General features: G+C 39.3%; 1 protein-coding gene across 5 annotated transcripts; it reads right to left on the minus strand.

Annotated features, from left to right (window-relative positions):
• Positions 1 to 27368, minus strand: LOC109202538 (vascular cell adhesion protein 1). 5 transcript variants are annotated; one of them, XR_003220563.1, is made up of 6 exons: positions 27213 to 27368; positions 19878 to 20147; positions 19301 to 19630; positions 15743 to 15997; positions 15314 to 15561; positions 13454 to 14776 (listed from the first exon to the last, which is right to left on the minus strand). XR_003220563.1 is itself a non-coding variant. In XM_019360243.2 (6 exons), the coding sequence occupies exons 1-5, from the start codon at positions 27283 to 27285 to the stop codon at positions 15419 to 15421; spliced, it is 1071 nt and encodes a 356-aa protein (XP_019215788.1). In that variant the 5' UTR covers positions 27286 to 27368; the 3' UTR covers positions 13454 to 14776; positions 15404 to 15418. The 5 variants fall into 5 exon arrangements, 4 of the variants coding, with proteins under 4 accessions (XP_005461750.2, XP_025764050.1, XP_019215788.1 ...); XM_019360243.2 differs by having other exon boundaries at positions 15404 to 15561; XM_005461693.4 differs by lacking the exons at positions 13454 to 14776; positions 15314 to 15561; positions 15743 to 15997; ... (1 more) ...; positions 19878 to 20147; positions 27213 to 27368 and adding exons at positions 1 to 2418; positions 2538 to 2795; positions 3643 to 3972; positions 4220 to 4489; positions 5827 to 6054.
• Between the last annotated feature and the right edge of the window lie 351 nt (positions 27369 to 27719).

Genomic DNA, 27719 nt, shown 5'->3' on the forward strand with positions numbered 1-27719 from the left:
TTACTTATGCGTTTGTGTTTATTGTTGTCACAGTGAAAGAACATGTCAGGCAGACTTTGATATACATACAGATATATTTCACATACAAGCTCTTGAACAATCAGGACCCATCATTATACTATATCACTCCATTAGTGCTTTTCACTCTCAGGCTGCTCAAAGCTTACTTCAGCTTTCAGGGCCTTCTGTGAAATCAGCTCCTAAAAGACAAGCACCCTCTCTAATTTCAGTTTATAGTTAGGTCTAGATCAGGTAAGCCTGAACTGCCCATTAGTACGCCTAGGATCCTGGAAGGCTTCCCGTGATGCACTGAGTGTTTCTTCCACACTCACCTTTTTTCACTCTTCACTTAAAATGTTGTTAGTAGTTGAATTATTTGAATTGTTTAGTTATTATTAGTCTCTGGCTGTCTTTTGTCCTGTCTCCCTCCCCTCTGCTCCAAACATTTGCAGCAGATGGCTGCCCCTCCCTGAGTCTGCTTCTGTCAGAGATTTCCTCCTGTTAAAATTGAGGTCCCCCCCCCGTTGCCAAAGTGTTTGCTAATAAGGGGTCACCTAATTGTTTTGGTTTTCTCTGTAGTGTCTTCACCTTACGATATAAAGCACCTTGCGTTATTATGATTTGGAACTATATAAATAAAAATGAATTGAACTGAATATAGACAAACAGACAAGGTGAGATTTTTCCACAGGATAAATAGAATCAGAAAAAATCAGGATATATGTTTTTCTTTTTTTTTTTTTTCAAAAAAGGTTCTGTAATTTATTTACATTTTCAAAATAAAAACAAGCTCCAGTGTGCAGTGTATTATTACAACTTAGCTTTTTCACTAATACCCACAATATAACATAAACATTCACACATACTATATATACAAACATACATGGACGTAGAAACCGTTGGTAAGTCAGTAGCTGTTTGTTTGAATTGTAGATAATATATGAAAGATGGGGGTTGCTAACAGGTCAGAAACATGACGCCTAACACGTCTTAGATGGTGTCAAACCTGAGGCTTCAAAACCTCAGCCCACAAGCCAGTGGGTGGTGTCACAGAGACCACTTATCTTTTACACTTTACTTTAGACTTTCTCAAGGTTTCAGGGCTTCGGTGGAAATTTCATATCCGATGTGAACAACAAAACACTTCAGCCTTGTCTATTTCCCACCAGCAGGTGGAAGTTAGCATGGCTCTAAGTTGGCACGCTCCTCTTCCAGATTCCTGGAAATGATGGGAGCTGCAAGTCTGAGGCAGCGTGCTGGCAGAGCCAATAACCTGCATGTTTCACATTTCTCCTCTGATTCTCTACAGTGGAGGTCAGGAGTGGAAAGAACGCCTGACACAATTAGAGCCACCACACTCGTTGAAGGAAGCAACTTAAATTCTCCTTTAGATTTTAGTACACAAAAAGCACATGTCTAAATAAACAAACAAAATAAAACAGTTAAACAGCATGTTCATCCACACAGCAGTAATAGTGGATGTTCAGCCCTCTGCTTGCATACGGATTTGATGACATTAATTTACTTTCACATTTTCCAAAGCAAATTGAAAAAAAAGTGTGCAGAATCTTTAAGTTAGTGTCCTGCTAGTCTTGAGTTTGTACTTTTACAGTCATCAAATACTGAAAACATAACAACTTAAAATAAAATAATATCAAATATTTCTCATAGAACTCGAGTTTCTCAGCAGTCAACAGTCAAAATCGAGACTAGAAGCAAGATGTAAAACAAAGTAGTGGCAGAAATACAGACAAAGGCCAGTAAGCTGCTGCCATGACAACAATACTAAATTCCAGGCTGTGTAACAAGGAAAAAGCTGGTGACATCCTGTGTTTTCAGTCTGTATCGACACAGGGCCTTTTAATTCCACACTCACTACAATGAAATATAGAGATCACTTCTTAAAAGCTACAACCCAAGACCTGCGATTTAAGGCAGCATATTTACAGGAAATGAGTGCAAAACTGCTGCTGACTGCATTACAGTACCTTGAAAGCAGAAGGTTGATAAAAGAGGAAGGAGCTTTTTTTCCACTCAGTATTTAGGTCACTGGTCAGGTCACTTAAAGTCTTCATTTCATGCTGTCATTTTTGTTGTTTTGTGTCATCAGATGTCATCAGTAGAGGAAGGTAACTACTACCTCAATCAAACCAGGATGATGTCAAACTTGGCAAATTGACTTAAAGAATCAGACAGCACCTAATGTCGAAGAAACAGCTTCAGACTTTTTGTCCACAGTTCAGACATTCTCGCAGTTTTGCAGAGGCAAGGCAGTGTGCTTAGGGAACCGTAAAACATCCTTTAGGTTGTAGCTTCCCTTTCGGTTTTGTTTATAGAAACGACAACACAGCACACAAAGTATGATGACAAACAGAACAGCTGCAGATACCCCAGCTATTATCCATATCAAGGGGGAAGCTGCAGAGTTGGGAAAGGGGTTTGGTAAAGAAAATAGAAAAAGAGAATATTTAAATTAGTCAAACAGAAAATAACCAAACACTGGAATTGAAACTGTGAAAAACAAACCAAAATCTCACCTTGTACATCAATGTTAAACTCCTTGGTGACAGTCCCTACTGTGTTGCTCACAGTGCAGATATACTGTCCTTCATGCTCAAAGCCTATAGATTTGATAGTGAGAATCCCGCCATTGTCGGAAAGTGAGCTATTTACTGGGACTGTCCAGGTGTATGAGGGGCTGGGGTTTCCCACAAACGAGCAGTTCAGGTGTAGAGTGTCTCCTTCTGTGACTGTGATCACATCTGGATTTGGTGGCCCTATTAGCTCAGGCCCATCTGTGTGATTATTGAAGGAAAAAAAACCAAAACATTTAGCAAAACAAACAATTTTGGAAGAGAAATTTCATATGGGGAAACATGGGCCTGTTTTCACAGTCGCGCAATTTTGTTAATTTCTGTAACTTTTCATCTGTGATAACTGACAGAGAAAAATGTTAACACTTTGGAAAAGTTAAACAAATTACTCACTAACATAATATACAGCAGAAAGTGGAAAGCACTGTCCACAGTTCAGCCCACTTTGCTTCATTTCTACTCTGTTAGATTTCAAAGGATCATATTTTACCAGTTTGTCCAGTTCATGATGTTTAACTGCTCTACTTACTTTGCAGGTTAATGCTCGCCACACTAAACATCTGACATAAAGTTTAAATTACATGCAGTGTGACATTAAGGGGTCAGTCTGATAGTTTAGAGAGTTATTCAAGCCATATGACACTCTGAAAGAAGACTGACAGACTTTTCTTTCTTGAAGATTTGTTGCAATCAGTTGCTTCCAGATTTAAATTGATATATACTAAAAAAAATTTCATTTAGGGTTTAAACACAATTACTATTATTTTTTTAAGGTTCACAAACAAAGTGGAGTTCTATTCTTGGTCTCTACAAACACACTGAGTATTTTAGTTTTTAGCAGCTAAATCCTCCATTATGTTCATCAGCTTGTGTCAGTCAGCAGTTTGTTGATGATGCTTTTTAGAGCCTGTTCATTAACAGTGATGAGAGCTGTGAGGAAGAATTAAAACAGTAAAGTAATGGGACATAAAACTAAACCAGTGACATGAAACATGCTCAAAATGTCAAACTCTGAGGAACAGAACGTCTTTATTTCTCTCAGACTCACAGTGAACTATAGCAGGGAGTTTTTCTGATGTCACCACTGGAGGGCGCTGTGGTCCAGCTGGTCCCAGCTCCAGCTTGGCTTCACACCAGTACTGGGCTCCATCATCTTCTCTACTGGAATTGGTGTTCAGAGTAAAGGTCTCATTCACTGGTTTCTTCTCTTCACTGTTGGACTGTAGGTGACCCAGTGCTGTGTTTCCTCTGTAGAAGGTCACAGTGAGGTTTTGAACAGGAGCTACGTTCTGTACGCTACACTGCAGGGTGTACTGCTGCTCCTCAAACATCATCCCAGTGTGGTTTACAAAGCTGATGGAGACACTTTCTGGAGGCTCTGAGAAGACAGGGAAAAAAAGAAAAATATAAAGAACACAGAATGTAAACTAGAGGTTTGTCTGCAGCAGCTGAGAGTATGAATCCATGCAACTGTATGTTTCCACAAATAAAGAAGTTGAATTAATCTATGAATTAATAAATATAATAATAAGGTTATAAACTAATTACCACTTTAGAATTATAACTAATTATAAGTGATGTAAAATTCACTAACGAGTCTCCTGTTATAAAGTAAGCATACTTACGATAAAGAGTTAGATCCAGAGTGCTACTACACTGACCACTAGCAACATGGTCATAATAGCACATGACAGATATGCCCCATTCAGTCAGTCTGTCAACCGTCCAGAACATCGTGGTTCCATTTTTTGTAACTTCTCCTACAGCTTTCTCCAAACCAAAAACATCTCCCCTGCAGTCCTTCTGACATACAACACATGTAACATTGGCTGGGTCACCGTACTTCACTACCAGTGCAGATGGAGTGAACACAGGATTTTCTGTGCAGTTAGAACCTGTAAGAAACACAGCAAATGTTGTTATTTGGTAGATTAGCAGATACTCTTCATACACAGTGTGCACTATTTTAGTCAGACATTACTGTATTTTTTGTATCCTGTAAACGGTTTTGCAACCCAATAAAATCTTTGTACATTATATGGCTCTGCTGCTCTGTGTGTGTGTGTATATGTTTATTTAAAATCAAACACAACATTAATCAGCAAGATTATAGAAGTAGATTCAACTTTTCAATTGATATCAGAGCATTTTGTACAAGGTTTAAATAATAATAATAATAATAATAATAATAATAATAACAATAATAATAATAATAATAATTTAGCATTAAGAAAGGAGAGAGATGTTGTTTGCATTGTTACACACTCTGGTGACAAATTAAAGGAAAAATCTGAACAGTTGAACCCTGCAATGAGCGGAAGTTTTGGCCCTTACGTGCGTCTTCGGGGTATTTTCCTTGAGGCACAGTCAGAACAAATCAATCATAAAGTTGTTCTGAGTGATCACTTGGATCCTGTTCTATCCTAATTGGTCTCTTCTAGGATGTCAGCACTTTCATATAGACGAGTCAGGGTCTCTGATTGGTTTAATGACTATAAAAAATCATGTAAATTATATGCTACAGACCTCACAGTCACTACATCTCAAATCAGTTTAACCAGTGTGGGTTAGCGTGACTAGATCCAGATGTGTGAAAAAGAGTAACTGTAACTGTGCAGGTTACAGGCTACTGTAGTTTATTTGAATGAAGTTTTCCTAACTCTCCTGCTAAGCAAATACATTCATCACAAATGGAAACTGTCTGACAGTCTTTATAGGAAAGCTACTTTCGGCTGCTCCCAACAACAGATCAGCACAGCGGGAAGCTTGATGAAGTTTGATGTGGCAGATTTTTAGGTCCGATGCCATCCGGACACAGTCCCAAATGGATCAAAGCGGAGAACTCGTAAATCACTGCGCCATGGAGCCACTTTGTAATACATTTTTATCGCTCTAGTTTATACACTGTCTGGTTTCTCAGCCATCACCAAAACACAAAATGAAGGAACAGCTGTAGGCAGAATGCTTTTCCATCGGTAGAGGGGTCCGGAGATTTTGGAGATCGATTCTAAGCTTTACTAGTGAAACTTTATGTTGATTTCTTTTATCCCCCCCCCCCAGTTATTTAATAACATGAGACATAGGGAAATAATTACATCTGTAAGTCTCATAATAAAAACACGAAGCCTCAAACTGCCTTATTACTTTGAAGCAGCAACACTCTACCCAAAACACCCCCCCCCCAAAAACTACGGGAAAAATCTGTGAGCACAACAGATAACGGGACACTTACCAGAGGCGGACACACGGACGTCTCGGAAGGAGATCATCAAAGAAATAATGAGGAAAAGGTAACAGGAAAGCATCGTGTCCGGATAGTTTCGTTGGGAAAACGAAAAAAAAAAAGTTTGTTAATAAAAAATCTCCGAGCCTAAAGTTTGTTCGCCAGCTGGTGTCTGTAATGAACTGAGAGCAGAAAAGATAGCAACATGGAGGCCCAGTCTGTTTTATAAGCTGTGGGCGGGGATCAGCGGGCTGGTCTTCTCTTTGGGAAAGTGAAATCGAAAACATCCATCCGGGAAATCTGAGTTTTCGGGGAAATCCAATTAAGAAAAAATAAGCGATGAACTCATGTCAGCCTCATAGCAGGCAGGTCCTCTGAACACCACGACCCCCCCACCCACACACACACACACACACACACACACACACACACACAAACACACTGGTAAATGAAAACGTGTATGTAGTGTGACTAATCTGAGTGATAAATTCTAAAATGTGCTTTCTTAAAGGAAAAACAATAACAGTCTGCAGTGTTTTGCTTTTAAATGTATAAATTAGAAATATTTCAATGAACTCAAAAACTTGAGCAAACTCAAAAACTTCTGTACTTTATGTCCCTTCCTGCTGGTCTGCACACACAAATGTTGAGGCCTAGTTTTTTCAGTGAAGCAGATTTCCCTTATCTCTTTCCTGTGAAGCCTTCCTCCAGGACAAAGTCGTGTTCAGGACCAGCTATCAACTGCTAAGACTGAAGCATTAAGACCCCTTTAGCCTGTCTTCCTATCTGTTTCATTCCTTCACACTTCAGAAATGATCTACAACCTTGTTTAGTCACTCTTCCTTAGCTATTTTTAGTCTGTTTATTCTCGCCCCCCCTTACTCCAGCTTGAAGGCATAAGAGGCACGACTACATATCAGAAGAATCTGGAAGCGCAGCAGCAGAGCCTCACAAGTGAAACAGAAAGACCAAGCCATCTGAAGAAAACTTGTCATTCATTCATGTCATTCATTTGAGTCAGGGACGAAAGTTTCATAATCATAAAAACACAGTGTTGTGAAGTTTAAATCTCCCCAAACAAACTGATTTGCCACACAGAATAGGTCAAACAAATGCATTTATCCATTCTCCAATTTAAAAAATCACAATGTCAGTGACATTGTCTAAAGTATACTTCTCTTTACGGCCCCTATAATATTTTTATATGTAACAGTAAAATGGAACAAGTGTTAGTGAAAATGCTTTTCACTCGGGGGTCACTGGTAATCCTGCTGAGCCTTAAGGAGTATAAAAACAGTTTACATTCCCAACATGCTTCTGTGTTTACTAAAATCTTGCCTCCCTTTGCTTTTAGGACTCATTTTAATGCTTTGGTTTTCATTTTTTGAGGCAGATACAAAAATGTTGGTTGTGAGCCAACCACTGAAACCACGGCAACATTAAATAAGGAAATTCTGAACGTGTTAGTCATTTAGAAAATGTTTTCAAGTCATACTGTTGGTATAGTATGAGCTACAATATGTTATTCACACCAAACATCATTTTTATTATTAATCTAAGTAAAAGCACTGATATGAATCTGTAAAAGGTTTGTGCTACAGAAACTAAGGCATGTAATATGTTACTCAAGTAAAAAAAATTAAGTAGAAGTAGACAAATGAACTTAAAGTAGTAACACAGAAGCTCTCAATGCAAAAAAAATGGTGGCTAATGATGGAGTTTGCTGTTGTAAGGTTGTCATCCCAGATTCCAGTTGTTTAGCTTCATTTTAGAGTTATCTTCATGATGTTTGCTATTGAATGTAAAATGCGTTATTTAAATAGAATGGAAATGAACTGAACACTGGTTGGTTGGTTGTGAAACGCGTGGGTTTTATTTGATCATCAAAAAAGAATCAAAATAGTTTTAGAAAAAGAAAATCATAGTTTTGAGCCATTAATGGAAGTAAACTCAGGCTGAATCACATAGTAACAAAAAAAGCAACAAAGCACAACAAACCAACAGCTTCAACAAAACCTACAAATTAGGTTTGGACAAAACTGAAGTGGCAAAAAGTGACCTAACAAACAGAGGTCAAAAGGAAAACAAGCAAACACTAAGAAATGATCTGAATACAAAGAAACTGAACCACTTTTACTTTTACTTTGCATTAATCACTTCCAACATAACTAAATACTGGATTTAAATGTCAAATGAGATCAACTATATGCTTAAAAGAGACCACTGCTGTCATCACCTCATGGTCTGAGGACACTTGGCACATTTCAGTCTGAACTTCCTGTGATTGTGAGTGCAGCTTTCCAGCCGCCCTTACAAAAAAAAAAAAATCCAAGCGACAATGGTGATTCAAAATGGATGGTTCATGGTTTGACTGGACCAGGATGGTGTCTCAGGTTAGTTACAGTGATGTCATGGATTTTGATGGCTGGACTCCAGTTTCTAGCAGGAGAAAGAAAGTAAGCGGGAGAATCAAGCACGATGATGCAAGTTTGTTAGTGAGTCAGGAAGTAAAATGTTTTTCAGGACTAAAGTGACAGGGGAGGTGCTTCTGGGCATGAAGACTTGGAAAGCCTTAAAGGGACCAATCAGGCCAGTGAAGGGAAGAGAGAACGAGGACTGTTAAACATCTAATGGTGAAGGAGTTTATATTCTGTTTAACTGGAGCTTCAGACAAAACCTCCAGATAAAGTTAAACTGGACTCTGTGAGCTTTCCGGTTTGACCTTATCTCTCTGCTTCTCTGTGCTGCTGAAAGTGCCAGACATGCTGGTGCCATTTGTAGTGTAAAGGCATGCGGTGGCATTCTCAGTGTGGTCAGAGATTTTAGGGATGTAGAGATGTAAATTCAACAGCTAAATAGTTGCAGTTCACAATCCACATATCAGAGACACTGGATTATTATTAGATTTTTAGAATCAGAATTACAACAACAGAATCAGCAATCGATCTCACACTAGGTTAAGATTCAGCTAACTACAGGAAATATTAACTGTCTCATAATGGCTGAATGAACGATTTAACCACTGAGGCCCCCAAAATGTACATCATGCCATGATTCTGTCTCATATAAACTACCGGACAAGTTGGATCACATCTACATCAGTAGAAAGAATCTATAAGCAGGATCTGAAAACATGAGATAAAAACTCAAATTCACGTCATTATTGTGCGAAATAAGGCTAATTAAACTGGGAAAAAATGATTAAACGGGCTGTAAAATACATTTCTCTTACTTCTCTTATGCTCAAAGTTAAGTTTATTCTTTATTTTAGTTAGTTGTTTATTTAGTTGAGTGAAGGGAACTCGCAAAGTGAGAATTTCATTGCTTTGCATGACCACTTGTGTTTTGTGGTGTATATGACAAACTTCTTGAATCTTGAATCTTACTGAGCACATTCCTAGAATACTATACCCACAGAATTAAGGAGTGTAACATCTGCTCAACATCTCCTTTCTCCAGATGTATTAAACATTGGTTATCAGATAACCATAGTCTGAAGTAGAGTCACTGTAAGTCTGTATGTTACTAGCAGGGCTCTTTCAGTAAATACAAGGAAGTTATGTTTTTGGTAGCGTTTGGATGTCATTCTGTTGGTAAACAGGACATTTCGAAAAAAATATATGAAATTTTGTAGAGTGGAGTCATGGAAATTTGTCTAGAGTCCACTGAGGTCCTGCTGCTACACAGTGTTTGTGAAACATGATGAAACGTGGACATGACAACACAAGCTTGAGAACACAGGGAGAGACACATGCGAACAGATAAGGGAGACGAAAGCATGACTTACATCGAAGACAGGAAAAGGCTCAGAAATACGGAGACATGGATGAAACATAAACTAGAATAAATCACTCAACTAAACCATAACTAAATAACACAAGAACTTAACATTGATGCAATAAGAAAAACAAAAATACAAAATAAACTTAAAACACTGGGTCACAGATCCAGGCCCTGACGATTCCTTTGGACCTCTGACGGCTTCTTTGAGGTCAAATAAGGTTAAATTTTCATAAAATGTCTTTTATCTTTAAAACTGTGGTTAAAATTTAGAACCTTTGTTTATATTAGCAACATTTATAAAATGATACTGGAGATCTTAAATAGGACATTATAGTTTACAGTCAAATATCATCTCACAGTTAATATCTGACCTGATTTTATATTTTACATCTGCCTTTCTTCCAAGTTGAATCCAAAGTTTGTTACATCTTTAAAAATGAGAACGACAATGACTTGTTAGTTAGTTAGAAATATACTGTAGTATAATATTATATAATAAGCTCAAGTTATTCACATCCAGTTATTTACAAATCAATACCTTGTCCATTACCTGCTCCTACATCGTGTATGTGTATAAAATACGTAAACACTGCTCAGAGACTGAGCTGCATTAGTGGAGGTTTGTGCTTCATCTTGATTTTGTGTGTGTGTGTTTGTGAGTTTTTAAACTGGTTTTAAAGTTTGATTTGCCATATGGATGTGTGTGTTGTTTTTTAAACATATACGTGTTTCTGTTTAAATTCATAACACATTGAACAGTATAATGAATCAAATCAGAGTAGCATTCATTGTTTCAGAGTTTCCCATTGTTAAAGAAGAAATGAAAGTAAAGGTGGCAAAAACCGTGGGAATGGTGGGAGTGATACTTTAGTTACTTTAGTTTCACTAGTTCGTTTGTCAGCCTCCAGTGAACAGAAGAAGAAGAAAAATGCCTAGTTTTTATTTTTAGCTTTTCCACTGATTTTTATTCAGGCTAAGTGAAAGGTTCTCCTTATAACTCGAGCTAATCTCTGATGTTCATTCATGAGGTTACAAAATACCAACAGAAAACAAACCATCCCAAAATGAGAGCACTCTTATACAAATATCCTCAAAATAGACACCTGGCAAAAAAAAGTGTTCCCAAGAAATGCAACAAACAAACAAACACACAAACACACAAACACACACAACACAACACAACACAACAAACACAGTTGTGTTTTCATATCTTTGTGGGGACATCTAATTGACATAATACTTTCTCTGACCTCTTACTCTAACCCCAACCATCAAAATGCCTTCAACTCGTAGAGATAAGGATTTTGTCCCCATAAGGGCTGTTGGTCCCCACAAGTATAGTAAACTACCAATTTTTGGTCCCCACAAAGATGATACACACACATACACATACGTACAGAGATTCCTCAGTTATGGAGATTAAATGAGAATGTTACAATGCTTCAAAGTAGCTTAAGAACCTTAAAAGTTGTCTAGTTTGGGACAGAGGTAAGTCATTTCTGGACTTCGCCCTCTGCCTGTTCCTCTTCTGGTTTGTTTTGATTATCTGACTGCTTCCACATATCTGAGTCAAGCTCTGACATAAAGATTTGCATTTTGCAGTTTTACCCGTCTGCCTCCGCTTAACCTGTCCTCCTGACACTTTTAAACATGAAACATGCACACAAACACACAGAGGGGAGAAAACACACACGCTGGAGGCAAAACTGAGCAGCCTTTAAATTTCACCAGGACTTGCACATAAATGCATATTTCTACATTCAGATTCCACTTAACAGTACATCTATATACTTCAGCTTTAACCTGTAACTGGCCTGCGTCAGATTAGCTAAAACTGAGTTTTCAGTTCTGCAAAGTTGACAGAAGTGGAAAAAATGAAGCAACAGTGGAACGATGAGTTTCACCGAGGAGTGGATTACGTTTGCATCCTGATGGGACTTTTTTTTCTCAATAAGACTAATTTTAACACTATGACTTTGATACAAATGAACTGGCAGCTACTCATACTGCCAGTACTCCTATGAGAATATGAAGAAGTCACAGCTCTCTGAGTGATGACTGATACCTCTTACAGAGACTGAAAGCTTTTACAAACAAAAAAAAAAAAAAATCAGAATGACAGCTTGACATGATCGACTCTAGTTTGATTTATTCTAAAGTTTAACTTACTGGTAGGCCTGGTCATCAAATTAAACTCTGCTGTCAGGGTTTTCATGCTTTTACGCCTTTGTTTGACCTCATTAGCTTATTTGTTTTTATGTGTACACTCATACTAGTTTTTTTTATATGTTTTTATTGTTATAGTTAATCTACTGAATTTAATTATATTAAGTGTTTCCCATTTTTCTGTTTTGTTTCTTTTTCGCGCTCCTCGCCTGTAGCACACTGTCCTCTTAAGACAGCTGGTCAGGTGAGAAGTGTGTGAGGCTTGTGCTGGTTACAGCCTGTCCAAACACATTAGGCTCATCTAATATTAAAACAGTTTGTTTCAGCAATAACTCATGTTCATATTTTCTCACTGAAGAGTCAGAGTCAGACAGACTTTATTTATCCCCAAGGGGCAATTAACAATAGATTCCCCACTAATAACCCTCCATTCACAGTTATTTATATTCAGAGTCAAAGTGAGATACGTATAAACTACATAACTGTGAAAATGTCCTAATCAGGTAATATTCATATAAATAATCCAGGTTTGATGTGTGTGTGTGTGGTGTTATTATGTGAGAAAAGAAAGGTCATTGTTATTTCATTACATGTTATGATTGTCTGACATGGGAATAGCTCAACCTTTAAATAACAGGAAATAGGCTGGAGAATTATGTCACTACCATAGTAGCTCTGACTGTGATCCTGACTGAAAAGTTCAGATTCATGCAGATCATCAGCTTTTTCATATTAACTGTTGTACATGAAGATAATGTGAGCAGTAAATAAACTCAGCTTTGACACATTCACGTATGATGAATGAACAGGAAAAGCAGTCCGACTTACAGTCTTTATTTATTTTTCATTTTTCACATGAATCGATTCTCCTCTCATTCATTGGAAGTATTGGAAAGTACCAGCTCAGCGTGTTTCTACAACTGCCTCCAGTATCTAAGATTAATGTCTAGCGTCTTCTAGTGGTAAAACACAAGTATTACATTGTTAAAGGTTCTCAGGAGGAGCTCACGAGAGAGTCAAACTGTTTGGGCCCAGCGACCCCCTCACAGGGGAGAATATTTATCTATTATAATCTTGACACCATTTTTGCTCTTAGATGCAATTATTTGTTTAAAAAAACATTAAATAAAGACTAATTTGTCAGTGACATTAGTGACATTCTTAGTAAATTAATGTTAGTAAATTATTTTGCAGACCACTGGGTTTTAGGATCTTGAACCCCTATTTGAAACCCGCTGCTCATCAACAGCTGGCAGAGCACAAATGTAACATTAAATCAGAGATGAAACTGATGATGATTATAAACAATGAACCTTCCCTTGCAGATGTGCTTTGCTTTACAGCAAATTCACTTACAGAAGTCAGACAGACAGACAGAGACTATGACAGGGAGGCATTTGAGTGATTTGTTCACATAACTGCACTTGGATGAGCTGAGGATGAAATGGGACAAACAAAGACTTTAACAAATACAAACACAGATCCTTAAAGGTACTTGTTCAAGACCCAAACATTATTCACTTCTCTCACTGAACTAAAATTAAAAAAAAAGAAAAAAAAAGAAATAAAACCTGTGGGTGATTTAATTAAACTGCAAGCATAATAGTGACAGCACTTTGTATGAAGTTAAAAGTCTGTATGTTTGTATCTGTTTTCAGTGATATCAACTTTATTTTTCAAGTCACCTATATTTGACAACAGCATAATAAAAATGGAAATATGGCCACACCAATGAAAAAATTCTGGAGGCGCCGCTGATCTGAAGACCCTGTTGCAGCAAATTTGAAGGACTATAATGTTTGTTTCTTAAAAGATGTGACCACCAGGGGGCATCAGTTACAGCTTATTAATATGATAGCTCGTTAGTCTGTGTGTGTGTAGTTCTGTAACAAATAAATAAATGTCATTATAAATGCAGGTTGTTAGATAATTACACAGTGGCAGCTGTTGCTTAAACATAAGAAAACAAGGATCTAACATGAAATAATAATTCAACCATAACTCTGAAATCTGTACTTAAGCTGAACAACAAAAACAAACTAAATGCAACAATGAAACATCGCTAACATCATATAAGACTTTCAATCAAGTAAAATAAGACAATTAAGATGTTGCCCGAAGTATGCAAAGAATAATAACATTGCAATAAATATCCAGTAAATATCCACACATACTGGTCACCTGCACACACTCAGTGATCTTTGACAGGGACCTTTGTCCCACTGATATCATGAGGGAGTGGAGAGGACACCATGTGTTTGTTTTGTAGACAAAATGACACCCAGATGTTTTTGTGATATAACAAAGAAATTTGTTTAACTGATAGTAAATTATTTTGCAGACCCTATGGCCCTGCTTTGAGACTAATAATAAAAATAATAATAATAATGATAATAATACATTTTATTTTAAAAAGCGCCTTTCAAAACACTCAGGGACACTGTACACAGCAGAATAGAGACAAGCAATGACAACAACAAGCATAACAATTTACAAAGTTATAAAGATAAAATGTAGAGCAAATGGAAAATAGCAGAATGGAAAAGCTTATGTGGAATAGGCTATTGTGAACAGGTGAGTTTTGAGTCTAGACTTAAAAAGAGAGAAGGAAGTGATATTTCTTATATCAGGAGGAAGGGAGTTCCAAAGTCGAGGAGCAGAGAAAGCCCTGCGCTCCCTGGTGGCTAACCGAGGGGAAGGGACAGAGAGAGAAAGAGAGGAAGAGGATCTGAGACACCGAGAAGGAGTGGTGATCTGAACCAGATCAGAGAGGTATGAAGGGGAGAGATGATGAATAGCCTTAAATGTATACAAAAGTATCTTGAAATTGATGCGGTATTTGACTGGAAGCCAATGAAGCTGCTGCAGAGCAGGGGTGATGTGGTGCATAGAAGGGGTCCTGGTGATAATACGAGCAGCAGAGTTCTGGACACGTTGAAACTTATGGAGAGATTTTTGACTAAGACCAAAAAGAAGAGAGTTGCAGTGATCGATCCGGGAAGTGACCAGGCTATGAACAAGAACAGCAGCGGCATGGGGAGAGAAAAGAACGGACACGATTAATGTTACACAAATGGAAATATGCAGACCGAGTAACTTTATTGATGTGTGAGTTAAAAGAGTACTATCGAGGATGACACCCAAACTTTTCACACATGGAGAAACAGAGACTGGCGAGTTATTGATTGTAATAGAAAAGCTATTAGTTCTGGATAGTGTTGGTTTAGTGCCTACCAGGAGAAGCTCTGATTTGTTACTATTGAGTTTAAGAAAATTGGAAGAGAACCACTGCGACAGACTGGCGACCTGTCCAGGGTGTACCCCGCCTCTCGCCCTATGACAGCTGGGATAGGCTCCAGCGCCCCCCGCGACCCTGGAAAGGATAAGCGGAAGCGAATGGATGGATGGATGGAAGAGAACCATAAATTTAGTTTGGCTAAACAAAGGGTGAGGGACTACTGCTCATCAACAGCTGTATAAACATCTGTAACATTTAAACAAAGAAATCAACTGTTGATCATAAATGATCAGAAATGTGAAAGCTTGCCTTGCATTTGTGCTAAACAGGAAGTTTGTTCATAGAGGATAGACAGTTACAAGCTGCTCATCAGAATCAGTATCAAAAGCAGGTGTTAACCATTCAGTCATTTCTTCAGCTGTCAGTAACAATAATTTTACTGAGTTTGTAGTTTCCGATTTGGTTGCGTTTACAGTAGCATCCCAGTGACAGACCGACAAGGACCAGAGCTCCCAGTAAGGTTCCACATATTATGTATGTGTATGGGATGGAGCTGACTGTAAAAAAGAAAAGTAGAATAATATACACAAGGCAAATTAAAAACACCAAAACAATCACAATAAATTAAATTCTTGGATTAAAGATTGGATTATTCTCAACTGCTGTGTCATTTCTACAAGAAATGTCATGATTGATCTTCAGTGACTCGTTTTCCAGGAAGTATCTGACAACACTCACCTTGTACATCAATGTTAAACTCCTTGGTGACAGTCCCTACTGTGTTGCTCACAGTGCAGATATACTGTCCTTCATGCTCAAAGCCGACAGATTTAATAGTGAGAACGCTGCCACTGTAGAAAGGACTATTTGTTGGAAGTGTCCAGGTGTATGAGGGGCTGGGGTTTCCCACAGAGGAGCAGTTCAGGTGTAGAGTGTCTCCTTCTGTGATTGTGATCACATCTGGATTTGGTGGCTCCTTTAGCTCAGGCCCATCTGTGTGATTATTGAAGAAGAAACAGAACACAATATATTAGCAAAATCAACCATTTGTAATTTAAAAGAGAATATTCACTGATGCACACATGAATTGTTTTGACAGTCAGACAATTCCTTTAATCTCAGCTGAACTGTGTACAGTCAGCCTCTGAGGCTTTCTGGAGTTTTTACTAAATTTTCTCATTTAATGTTATCCCCTCTAGGTCATATGATGCACATATAAGTATGGTGGTTTCTGGATCCAGATGTGAGTCAGAGTAGCGAGTTAACAGTTGTGTCTGACATCAGGCTCCTCCTTTGTTTGCAGAAGTTACCTGATTAAATGTGCTCATGTCACCTGCTCACATCAGTGATCAAACTGTGATGATTTAAGAATCATGTTCATCTTAAATATGTTACTGAGTGGGACTAAAATTAATAAATAATACATAATAAAGGTCAAAGGCAATATGACTATCACATAAAGACTGAGCATGCCCCTTGTGTCCACACTGAAGTACACCTATGGAAGCACATATTCATGGAGAGTGGAAAGTATCAAATTACTGTCTCTAGTACACTATACTATACTTCACTTTCACCATATGCTAATATACTTATACTATTTATTCCACTTCATTATATTTAACTGCTGCAGTTGCTCTTTATACAAAACATAATGTACAGTATACACTACCAAAAAACTACTAAAAGTTTGTACACACCTTCTCGTTTAATGTTTTCTCTTTATTTTTACTATTTTCTACATTGTAGATACTTACTGAAAACATCAAATATATGAAGCAAGATATATGGAATTATACAGCAAAGAAAAAATGATAAATAACTCTAAAAATAATGTCTTATATTTTAGATTCCTCAAAGTAGCCTCCCTTTGCTTTGTTGACAGCGTTACAAACCCTTGGTCTTCTCTCAATGAGCTTCATGATGTAGTCACCTGAAATGGTTTTCACCTCACAGGTGTGACTTGTCAGGGTTCATTTGTGGAATTTCCTGTCTTCTTAATTATCGTTGGGACCATCAGTTGTGTTTTGCAGAAGGCTGGTACCCAGCTGACAGGCCTATTTGACAACTGTTAGAATTGATATTATGGCAAGAACCAATGAGCTAAGTAAAGAGACAGTCTCTCATTGCTTTAATAACTGAAGGTCAGTCAGTCAGAATATTGCTAAAACTTTGAATGTGTCACAAAAACCATCAAGCACTACGACGAAGCTGGCTCACATGAGGACTGCCCCAGGAAAGGAAGACCAAGAGTCACCTCTGCTGATGAGGATAAATTCATCCGAGTCACCAGCCTCAGAAATCGCAAGTTAACAGCACCTCTGATCAGAGCCCAGATAAATGCCACACAGAGTTCCAGTAGCAGACACATCTCTACATCAACTGTTCAGAGGAGACTGTGTGAATCAGGCCTTTATGGTCAAATAGCTGCTAAAAAACCACCACTAAGGAAAAGCAACAATCAGAAGAGATTTGTTTGGGCCAAGAAACACAAGGAGTGGACATTAGACCAGTGGAAATCTGTGCTTTGGTCTGATGAGTCCAAATCTGAGATCTTTGTTTGCACCCGCTGCGTCTTTGTGCAAGGCAGAAAAGGTGAACGGATGGTCTCTACATGTATAGTTCCCACTGTGAATCATGGAGGAGGAGGTGTGATGGTGTGGGGGTGCTCTCCTGGTGACACTGTTGGGGATTTATTCAAAATTGAAGGCAAACTAAATGAGCATGCCATCCTATCCAGTTGGTATTTAGTTGGACCATCATTTATTTTTCAACAGGACAATGACCCCAAACACACCTCCAGGCTGTGTGAGGCCTATTTGACCAAGAAGTAGAGTGATGGAGTGCACAGTCGTCTGACCGAAACCCAGTCGAGATGGTTTGGGATGAGATGGACCACAGAGTGAAGGCAAAAGGGCCAACAAGTGCTCAGCATCTCTGGGAACTCCTTCAAGACTGCTGGAAAACCATTTCAGGTGACGACCTCATGAAGCTGATTGAGAGAATGCCAAAAGTGTGCAAAGTAGTAATGAAAGGAAAAGGTGGCTATTTTGAAGAATCTATAATATAAAACATGTTTTGAGTTATTTCACACTTTTTTTGTTTACTACATAATTCCATATGTGTTCATAGTTTTGATGCCTTCAGAAGAATCTACAATTTTCATGAAAATAAAGAAACGCTATTAAATAATAAGGTAGTGTACAGTGGGTATGGAAAGTATTCAGACCCACTTAAATTTTTCACTCTTTGCCTCTCCTCAGTGCAAAACACATGAAAGCCCTCATGGAGTTTGCTAAAAAAAAAAAACACCTGAAGGACTCCAAGATGGTGAGAAATAAGATTCTCTGGTCTGATGAGACCAAGAGAACTTTTTGGCCTTAATTCTAAGTCGTACGTGTGGAGAATACCAGGCACTACTCATCACCTGCCCAATACAGTCCCAACAGTGAAGCATGGTGGTGGCAGCATCATGCTGTGGGGGTGTTTTTCAGCTGCAGGGACAGGATGACTGGTTGCAATTGAGGGAAAGATGAATGTGGCCAAGTACAGGGATATCCTGGACGAAAACCTTCTCCCAAGTGCTCAGGACATCAGACTGGGCCGAAGGTTTAACTTCCAACAAGACAATGACCCTAAGAACAATATGTATGTATGTTCCCAATTGAGCATCTCTGGAGAGACTTAAAAATGGCTGTCACCCAATGTTTATTATCCAACCTGACAGAACTGGAGAGCATCTGCAAGGAGGAATAGCAGAGGATCCCCAAATCCAGGTGTGAAAATCTTGTTGCATCTTTCCCAAAGAGACTCATGGCTGTATTAGATCAAAAGGGTGCTTCTACTAAATACTGAGTAAAAGGTCTGAATATTTAGGACCATGTGATATTTCAGTTTTTCTTTTTTTAATAAATCTGCAAAAATGTCAACAATTCTGTGTTTTTCTGTCAGTCTGGAGTGCTGTGTGTACATTAATGAGGAAACAATGAACTTAAATGATTTTATCAAATGGCTGCAATATAACAATGAGTGAAAAATTTAAGGGGGGCTGAATACTTTCCTTACCCACTGTATATTAGATATATATTGATATTAAAAGATCAGTCTCACTGGTCAGAGATGTGTCTCCAGTCCGAGACTTTAAGGATAGAAATTGCATTCTCGTCATAATCCAATGGAAAATTGAACAAATGAGGAAAATGATTTGAGGCACGGAAACCTCTTACATTACATAGACAGCCATGAAAATTACACATGTAAATGTAAATCTGTTTTTTTTTTTTCTCTCAGACTCACAGTGAACTATAGCAGGGAGTTTTTCTGATGTCACCACCAGAGGGCGCTGTGGTCCAGCTGGTCCCAGCTCCAGCTTGGCTTCACACCAGTACTGGGCTCCATCATCTTCTCTACTGGGAGTGATGTTCAGAGTGAAGGTCTCATTCACTGGTTTCTTATGTTCACTGTTGGACTGTTGGTGACCCAGTGCTGTGTTTCCTCTGTAGAAGGTCACAGTGAGGTTTTGAACAGGAGCTACGTTCTGTACGCTACACTGCAGGGTGTACTGCTGATTCTCAAACATCATCCCAGTGTGGTTTACAAAGCTGATGGAGACACTTTCTGGAGGCTCTGAGAAGACAGGGAAAGAAAGAAAAATATAAAGAACACAGAATGTAAGCTAGAGGTTTGTCTGCAGCAGCTGAGAGTATGAATCCATGCAACTGTATGTTTCCACAGATAAAGAAGTTGAATTAATCTATGAATTAATAAATATAATAATAAGGTTATAAACTAATTACCACTTTAGAATTATAACTAATTATAAGTGATGTAAAATTCACTAACGAGTCTCCTGTTATAAAGTAAGCATACTTACGATAAAGAGTTAGATCCAGAGTGCTAGTACACTGATCACCAGCATCATTGTTATAATAGCACATGACAAATATGCCCCATTCAGTCAGTCTGTCAACCGTCCAGAACATCGTGGTTCCATTTTCTGTAACTTCTCCTACAGCTTTCTCCAAACCAAAAACATCTCCCCTGCAGTCCTTCTGACATACAACACATGTAACATTGGCTGGGTCACCGTACTTCACTATCAGTGCAGATGGAGTGAACACAGGATACTCTGTGCAGCTACGATCTGTAAGAAAAAAAACATTACATGCAATTATTTGCAAGGAAAATATTTTCCATCCATCCTGGTCACCTCAGCTGCTTTCAATGTATAAGTGTAGCAGGTCCAATCTGAGCCCATCACAAATGACTGAAGCCTGCATCCTGTCTGAGGATGAGCTTTTTCATGTACAGGAGATAATGATGGTGTCCATGAAGCAGGTGGGAGAAAATCCCATGAAAGTGAAAAGTTAAGAATATGATTAAAATCATCGATCAGCTGTCTGTGACAAATATCATCATGTTGAAAATATGCGATCTCTTCAACTGTGATAACGTTTGACTATATTTGAAACTGTCGATCTCCTGGGATTCACATTTCAGTAACTCTGAGAGATGTGATGAATCAAAAACATCCAGTGAGCAGCACTTCTGCAGAGAGACACCGTCTTGTTGAGGCCAGAGGAGAAAAGGCAGACTATGATCATTTAGATTTCACCTGCAACTGTGCTGGACAGAAAAGCATCTGTCCTCGAGGCTACGGCTGCACAAATGCATGTTGGGTTTCAACAAGCCAAAAACAGAAATCAGAGGCTGCAGAGAGACACGCAAACCAAACCTGGACAGCTGAAGGTTTCCAACATCCTTTGGACTCAAGAGCAAGAAGAGCCGAGGCTGTTTTAGAGCAAATTCAGGCCCTGCTAAGCATTTAAGTGATAACTGAGTTTGCGTGAGCAGTTAATAATGATAATTAATCATTGATTGTCTTAAAGTAACTTTTAGATTTGACTTGAATCTTCCAGCTTTGTGTGTCATAAAGACATAGTCACCCTGTCCTACACAGTAACAGACAGATACAGAGAGAGATGAGAAATTCTGATGTCAGACTGTGTGGAGAGATTATGAGAACCCAAATGCAGACACTTGAAAAAGGGAGTGAGTTTAAACAAAAGGCGAGCTGTTTATTTGGGCTGAATGAAAATATAAATAAGAGGCAAATGAGAACAGAGACTTAACTAACAAACTAAACTGCATGAACTAAAGCTAAACACTAAACACAGAACACGGAACACGAGACCTGGATGTGGGAACATGGAGCGAGAAGGCGGGAGGAAGGAACGCACATGGACACAAGACAGACTGGGGAGACAAAGGAAGGACACACAAAGAGGGAAACATGGAAACAGTTACAGGAGACGAGACACGGAAGGAGCGAGACCAAACACAGACACGACTGGGGAAACACAGAGGACATGACAGACTCTCACAGGAGGCACAGGAAAGAGACAGAGACCAAAAAAACAGATAGAAATAAACTCAACAGCATAAAAAAACTGAACTCAAGACTAAACTGAATGAAATTGAACTTAAAACATCTTCATGATGTAACTGAAGGAAACATGAACACAAAATAAGACAAAACATTAGGGGAGCAAAACTCAGACCTAAACATCCTGATAAAGCAAAGCATCATAAATCAATAGGAAAACTCAAAACGCTCAAAACACTCAAACCATGACATGTGAACGTTAAATAAATCAACAAATTGATACATGATACAGAGCCTGCCTGAAGTAGCTCTCAGGCTTTGCTCCATTAGCTAAGAAAGTGGTTAATACAGTACTACACATATAGTTACAGTATATCACTTCATATGTTATGCAATGTCTGACACTTAAAAGGATAGATGATAACTATTACACAGAAAATAAGTAAGGCACAATACTGAGACAAGTAAATTAAGAAAAAATACAATAAGTTAAAAACTAGAAAGCGAAAATTTCAGAAGAAATTTTATGTGTGCCTATGCCGCTGCTAATCACTGTAGTTGCCATTCATACGGCTACAGACAGAAAAACTCAGAAGAGCAGCCATTCTCCACCATGAACTATGGTAAAAACAAACACCGCTCACGCTTCACAGATGACAGCTTACAGTTTTGTGTAAAGATGAAGTTACTTCGTACAGCGCCGATTTGCAGACGCTGTGCACACAGGTTCATGAGAAGTCCCATTGTACCACGGCAGACCCGACAATGTTTGCATGAACACGCTTTGAAGCATTACATTATAGACCACTTTTCACACATGCATTCACTTTTTGTTTTTTGTTATTTCTACACAGTGTTCTGAATTATGAACAATGGTCTACAGCCAATCTTGTGTATTATTATACAAACTTTGGTTGTGAGATTCAGATAACTATTTAATAAAAGCTAAATATTTTATATGAGAGTAAGAAAGAAAAGTATATCTTTATGTCCACCTTTCTCTGTTAATGCCCTACCTGGCCCCCTGGCAAAAGCTTTGCTAGATCCGCCCCTGCACAGTTACCAGCTGTCAGCTACACAAAAAAAGGAGCTTGGTGTTTACAGGGAGTGCAGAATTATTAGGCAAATCAGTATTTTGTCCACATCATCCTCTTCATGCATGTTGTCTTACTCCAAGCTGTATAGGCTCGAAAGCCTACTACCAATTAAGCATATTAGGTGATGTGCATCTCTGTAATGAGAAGGGGTGTGGTCTAATGACATCAACACCCTATATCAGGTGTGCATAATTATTAGGCAACTTCCTTTCCTTTGGCAAAATGGGTCAAAAGAAGGACTTGACAGGCTCAGAAAAGTCAAAAATAGTGAGATATCTTGCAGAGGGATGCAGCAGTCTTAAAATTGCAAAGCTTCTGAAGCGTGATCATCGAACAATCAAGCGTTTCATTCAAAATAGTCAACAGGGTCGCAAGAAGCGTGTGGAAAAACCAAGGCGCAAAATAACTGCCCATGAACTGAGAAAAGTCAAGCGTGCAGCTGCCAAGATGCCACTTGCCACCAGTTTGGCCATATTTCAGAGCTGCAACATCACTGGAGTGCCCAAAAGCACAAGGTGTGCAATACTCAGAGACATGGCCAAGGTAAGAAAGGCTAAAAGACGACCACCACTGAACAAGACACACAAGCTGAAACGTCAAGACTGGGCCAAGAAATATCTCAAGACTGATTTTTCTAAGGTTTTATGGACTGATGAAATGAGAGTGAGTCTTGATGGGCCAGATGGATGGGCCCGTGGCTGGATTGGTAAAGGGCAGAGAGCTCCAGTCCGACTCAGACGCCAGCAAGGTGGAGGTGGAGTACTGGTTTGGGCTGGTATCATCAAAGATGAGCTTGTGGGGCCTTTTCGGGTTGAGGATGGAGTCAAGCTCAACTCCCAGTCCTACTGCCAGTTTCTGGAAGACACCTTCTTCAAGCAGTGGTACAGGAAGAAGTCTGCATCCTTCAAGAAAAACATGATTTTCATGCAGGACAATGCTCCATCACACGCGTCCAAGTACTCCACAGCGTGGCTGACAAGAAAGGGTATAAAAGAAGGAAAAACTAATGACATGGCCTCCTTGTTCACCTGATCTGAACCCCATTGAGAACCTGTGGTCCATCATCAAATGTGAGATTTACAAGGAGGGAAAACAGTACACCTCTCTGAACAGTGTCTGGGAGGCTGTGGTTGCTGCTGCATGCAATGTTGATGGTGAACAGATCAAAACACTGACAGAATCCATGGATGGCAGGCTTTTGAGCGTCCTTGCAAAGAAAGGTGGCTATATTGGTCGCTGATTTGTTTTTGTTTTGTTTTTGAATGTCAGAAATGTATATTTGTGAATGTGGAGATGTTATATTGGTTTCACTGGTAAAAATAAATAATTGAAATGGGTATATATTTGTTTTTTGTTAAGTTGCCTAATAATTATGCACAGTAATAGTCACCTGCACACACAGATATCCCCCTAAAATAGCTAAAACTAAACACAAACTAAAAACTACTTCCGAAAACATTCAGCTTTGATATTAATGTGTTTTTTGGGTTCATTGAGAACATGGTTGTTGTTCAATAATAAAATTATTCCTCAAAAATACAACTTGCCTAATAATTCTGCACTCCCTGTATGAGAGTAAGAAAGAAAAGTATATCTTTGTGTCCACCTTTCTCTGTTAATGCCCTACCTGGCCCCCTGGCAAAAGCTTTGCTAGATCCGCCCCTGCACAGTTACCAGCTGTCAGCTAAATAAAAAAAAGGAGCTTGGTGTTTATTTCTCTCAGAAACAGTTCATAACTTCCCTTCAACTCATTCATGTCACCTAAAAAAAAGGTAAACCTGTTTCTCCATCACCAGTTCAGCTCTGATGATTCAGTAAGGTCATCTCCTGGTTTCGACCAGCCGCTTCTACAGCTGTGGCTCCAGCAAACATCAGCTGATACTAGAAATTAAAATCAAATGAATTCTAACAACAGCTGATCAAGCTTAAACGTGCTGCTGTTGTTTAGCGCGATAAACAAACAAGAGAGAAAAGCCGATCATTGATCAGTTTCATGACTGAAGTTTGAACAGGCGAGAGAATGACAGGGGAGGCTGTCATAAAGTTCAACATCAGTAACTTAGCGCGCACACAGCTGTATAGAAACTCCATCGTGCTAGCTACCACGCAGTACGAGTTATTATAACTGATTGTAAAAAGTCAGCACAACGAAAATAAACTACACCTAAACTCGGTTTATATCTGACCCAAATAGAGTGCAGGTCATAACTTCTTACCTGAAATTCAGTTCACCTCACGCTCCGACCGGCAGCCGCCTGCTTCTCCTGCCTTCGGTTTCCCTGATCCACGATCTACCACCGGTCGATCGGCGGTCGCCTCGCCGCCTCGTTCCCCGCATGTTCTTTCTGACACACACCGGTGGATAGCTGCCCTCGGTTGTAGCTCCGCGTCAGCGACTACCAAACAACTCAGTTATTTTTTCCACATCGACCAGCATCTGGACAATCCACCGCCTTTCACTGTTTGTACCGTTACTAAAAAAAAAACCCTCATCGGCTCATAAAAACGAAAAATAAGTCCAGCTATGACCCTGAGTCAAAAAGACAGCCAGCTCGGGTTAGCTAGCTACCTGTCTAGCTCTTTGCAGGCACCGAAAACATCAGAGCTAATATGGGATGTCTTGGTAACACGAGCAGATATTTGAAGTTTACATCTGGCCAATCCACCACCTTTCACTGTTTATACCGTTACTAAAATGAATAAATAAATAAATCATCGGTCCATATAAACGAAAAATAAGTCCAGCTAAAACACATACTGTCGGCGAGCGACCGGGTGCTGACACGAGTTTCACCCGCCTCAATATAAGCCAAGCCTGGGTGCTTTTTCACGAAGGGTCGCTAGCGGTGCTAGCTAACTATGCTAGCGGCGCTAGCTAGCTAGCCGGCTATCAGCAACACATAAGAGAACTGCTGCTAAATAAACTACATCTAAACTCGGTTTATATCTGACCCAAATAGAGTGCAGGTCATAACTTCTTACCTGAAATTCAGTTCACCTCACGCTCCTGCCTTCGCTTTCCCTGATCCACGATTGACCTCCGCGTTAGCAAACACCGGTCGATCGGCGGTAGCCTCACCGCCTTTTATGTCTCGTTCGCGGCATGTCCTTTCTGTCACACACCGGTGGATAGCTGCCCTCTGTTGTAGCTCCACCACCAAACAACTCAGTTATTTTTTCCACATCGACCAGCATCATCGGCCCATATAAACGAAAAATAAGTCCAGCTAAGACACAGACCCTTGCCGAGCGATCGGGCGATTAAACAAATTTTAGCCACCTCACTATCAGCCAAGCCTGGGTGGTTTTTCACGAAGGGTCGCTAGCCGCGCTAGCTAGCTAAGCTAGCGGCGCTAGCTAGCTAGCCAGCCGGCTATCAGCAACACATAAGAGAACTGTTGCTAAATAAACTACACCTAAACTCGGTTTATATCTGACCCAAATAGAGTGCAGGTCATAACTTCTTACCTGAAATTCAGTTCACCTCACGCTCCTGCCTTCGCTTTCCCTGATCCACGATTGACCTCTGCGTTAGCAAACACCGGACGATCGGCGGTAGCCTCACCGCCTTGTATGTCTCGTTCACGGCATGTCCTTTCTGTCACACACCGGTGGATAGCTGCCCTCTGTTGTAGCTCCACCACCAAACAACTCAGTTATTTTTTCCACATCGACCAGCATCATCGGCCCATATAAACGAAAAATAAGTCCAGCTAAGACACAGACCCTTGCCGAGCGATCAGGCGATTAAACAAATTTTAGCCACCTCACTATCAGCCAAGCCTGGGTGGTTTTTCACAAAGGGGCGCTAGCTAGCTAAGCTAGCGGCGCTAGCTAGCTAGCCGGCTGGCTATCAGCAACACTTAAGAGAATTGTCGCTAATATGGGATGTCTTGATAAAACGAGCAGATATTTGAAGTTTACACACCTACATTCTCGCCTGAAAATATCTTAAAAGTGTATTTTGTGACCTAGAAACACGAATAAAAGACATATAAAACGAAGTGGTGTCCGCCATTGTTTGACTCGGTAGAGGCATGCTATGAATTGTGGGATATGTAGTTTTCACCAAGCATGGCACCCTTTAGGCCGTACTACTCCCGGTATACCACTAGAGAGAGCCAACACACCACAAATGAAGTCTGTTTCTATGGTGCCAAAAGCAGAATCTTTCTCAGGAGCCTAGAAATTGGCCTAAATTTGCACTAAAATCTAAATATTTCAAAAACTATAAAAGTTATAAACACCAAAAGTCGCACCATACTAGCCCAGCTCCAGCCGCACAAAATGATGTAACATATGTACCCCTATTGTCAAAACTGTTTGGCAGAGGAGCGCGGGAAAATTTTCACTAAAATATTAATATTTAAAAAACTATAATAGTCATAAACACCAAAAGTCATAGCACACCATTCCAGATCCAGCCGCACAAAATGAGGTAACATATATGAAGCTTTTCTCAAAACTGCGGGGCGTGATACGTGCCGAAATTTAGGCGGAAGATGGAGAATAATAATAATAATAATAATAAGAATAATAAATCCGACGAATAGTAATATGTGTGCCTCTTGGCATAGGCACACATAAATATATGATGTGATACAATACATGTAAAAATCACATAATTGAATCAATTAATATAATGTACTGTATATAAGATCATAACAAAAAATAGAACCTCCATTTATAAACACAGTAACAAAACTCCACATGTGTGAGAACTTACCGTAGCCTGACACATGGAAGTGACACAGAGAATGCAGCAAAGAAACAGCCAAAAATATGCAACAGCAAAACATGATGTTCAGCTGGTGTCGTCTAAAAGTGAAGCTGATCAGCTCAGGTCTGAAATTTAAAGGAACTGTTACTGTGTGTGTGTGTGTGTGTGTGTGTGTGTGTGTGTGTGTGTGTGTGTGTGTGTGTGTGTAGGGGTGATGTGAGACTGGGTGGGAACATCATAAACAACTGAGGCAATATTGAAGTGCTTTTACAAATACCAGATACAAAATGCAAATTAAACTACTTCATCAAAATAATTTACATGACATGTTTACACACACTCATCATGGAGGTCGAACTTGTGGTAATTTGTGGGTTTTTAATGATTTCTTTGAACTGTTCTTTTTCCTGGGTGCAATGATTGTACAGCTCACGCCACTAAACAAAAACAATCAGACAAGAATTGGGTCACAAGTTTGAACTTACTTTAGACTTTATTCAGTCCGCACAGGGC

The sequence above is a fragment of the Oreochromis niloticus genome, linkage group LG6 (genome assembly GCF_001858045.2).
Source record: "Oreochromis niloticus isolate F11D_XX linkage group LG6, O_niloticus_UMD_NMBU, whole genome shotgun sequence".
NCBI lineage: Eukaryota > Metazoa > Chordata > Actinopteri > Cichliformes > Cichlidae > Oreochromis > Oreochromis niloticus.

Bases quoted from the DNA above. Each gene is read 5' to 3' on its own strand.
- LOC109202538 (XM_005461693.4), bottom strand. From the start codon at position 5,899: ATGCTTTCCTGTTACCTTTTCCTCATTATTTCTTTGATGATCTCCTTC. The intron at 2,796-3,642 runs GTGAGTCTGAGA...ATAATCACACAG, and splicing joins ACTCCCTGCTATAGTTCACT to ATGGGCCTGAGCTAATAGGG. The intron at 2,419-2,537 runs GTGAGATTTTGG...CCAACTCTGCAG, and splicing joins GTTTAACATTGATGTACAAG to CTTCCCCCTTGATATGGATA.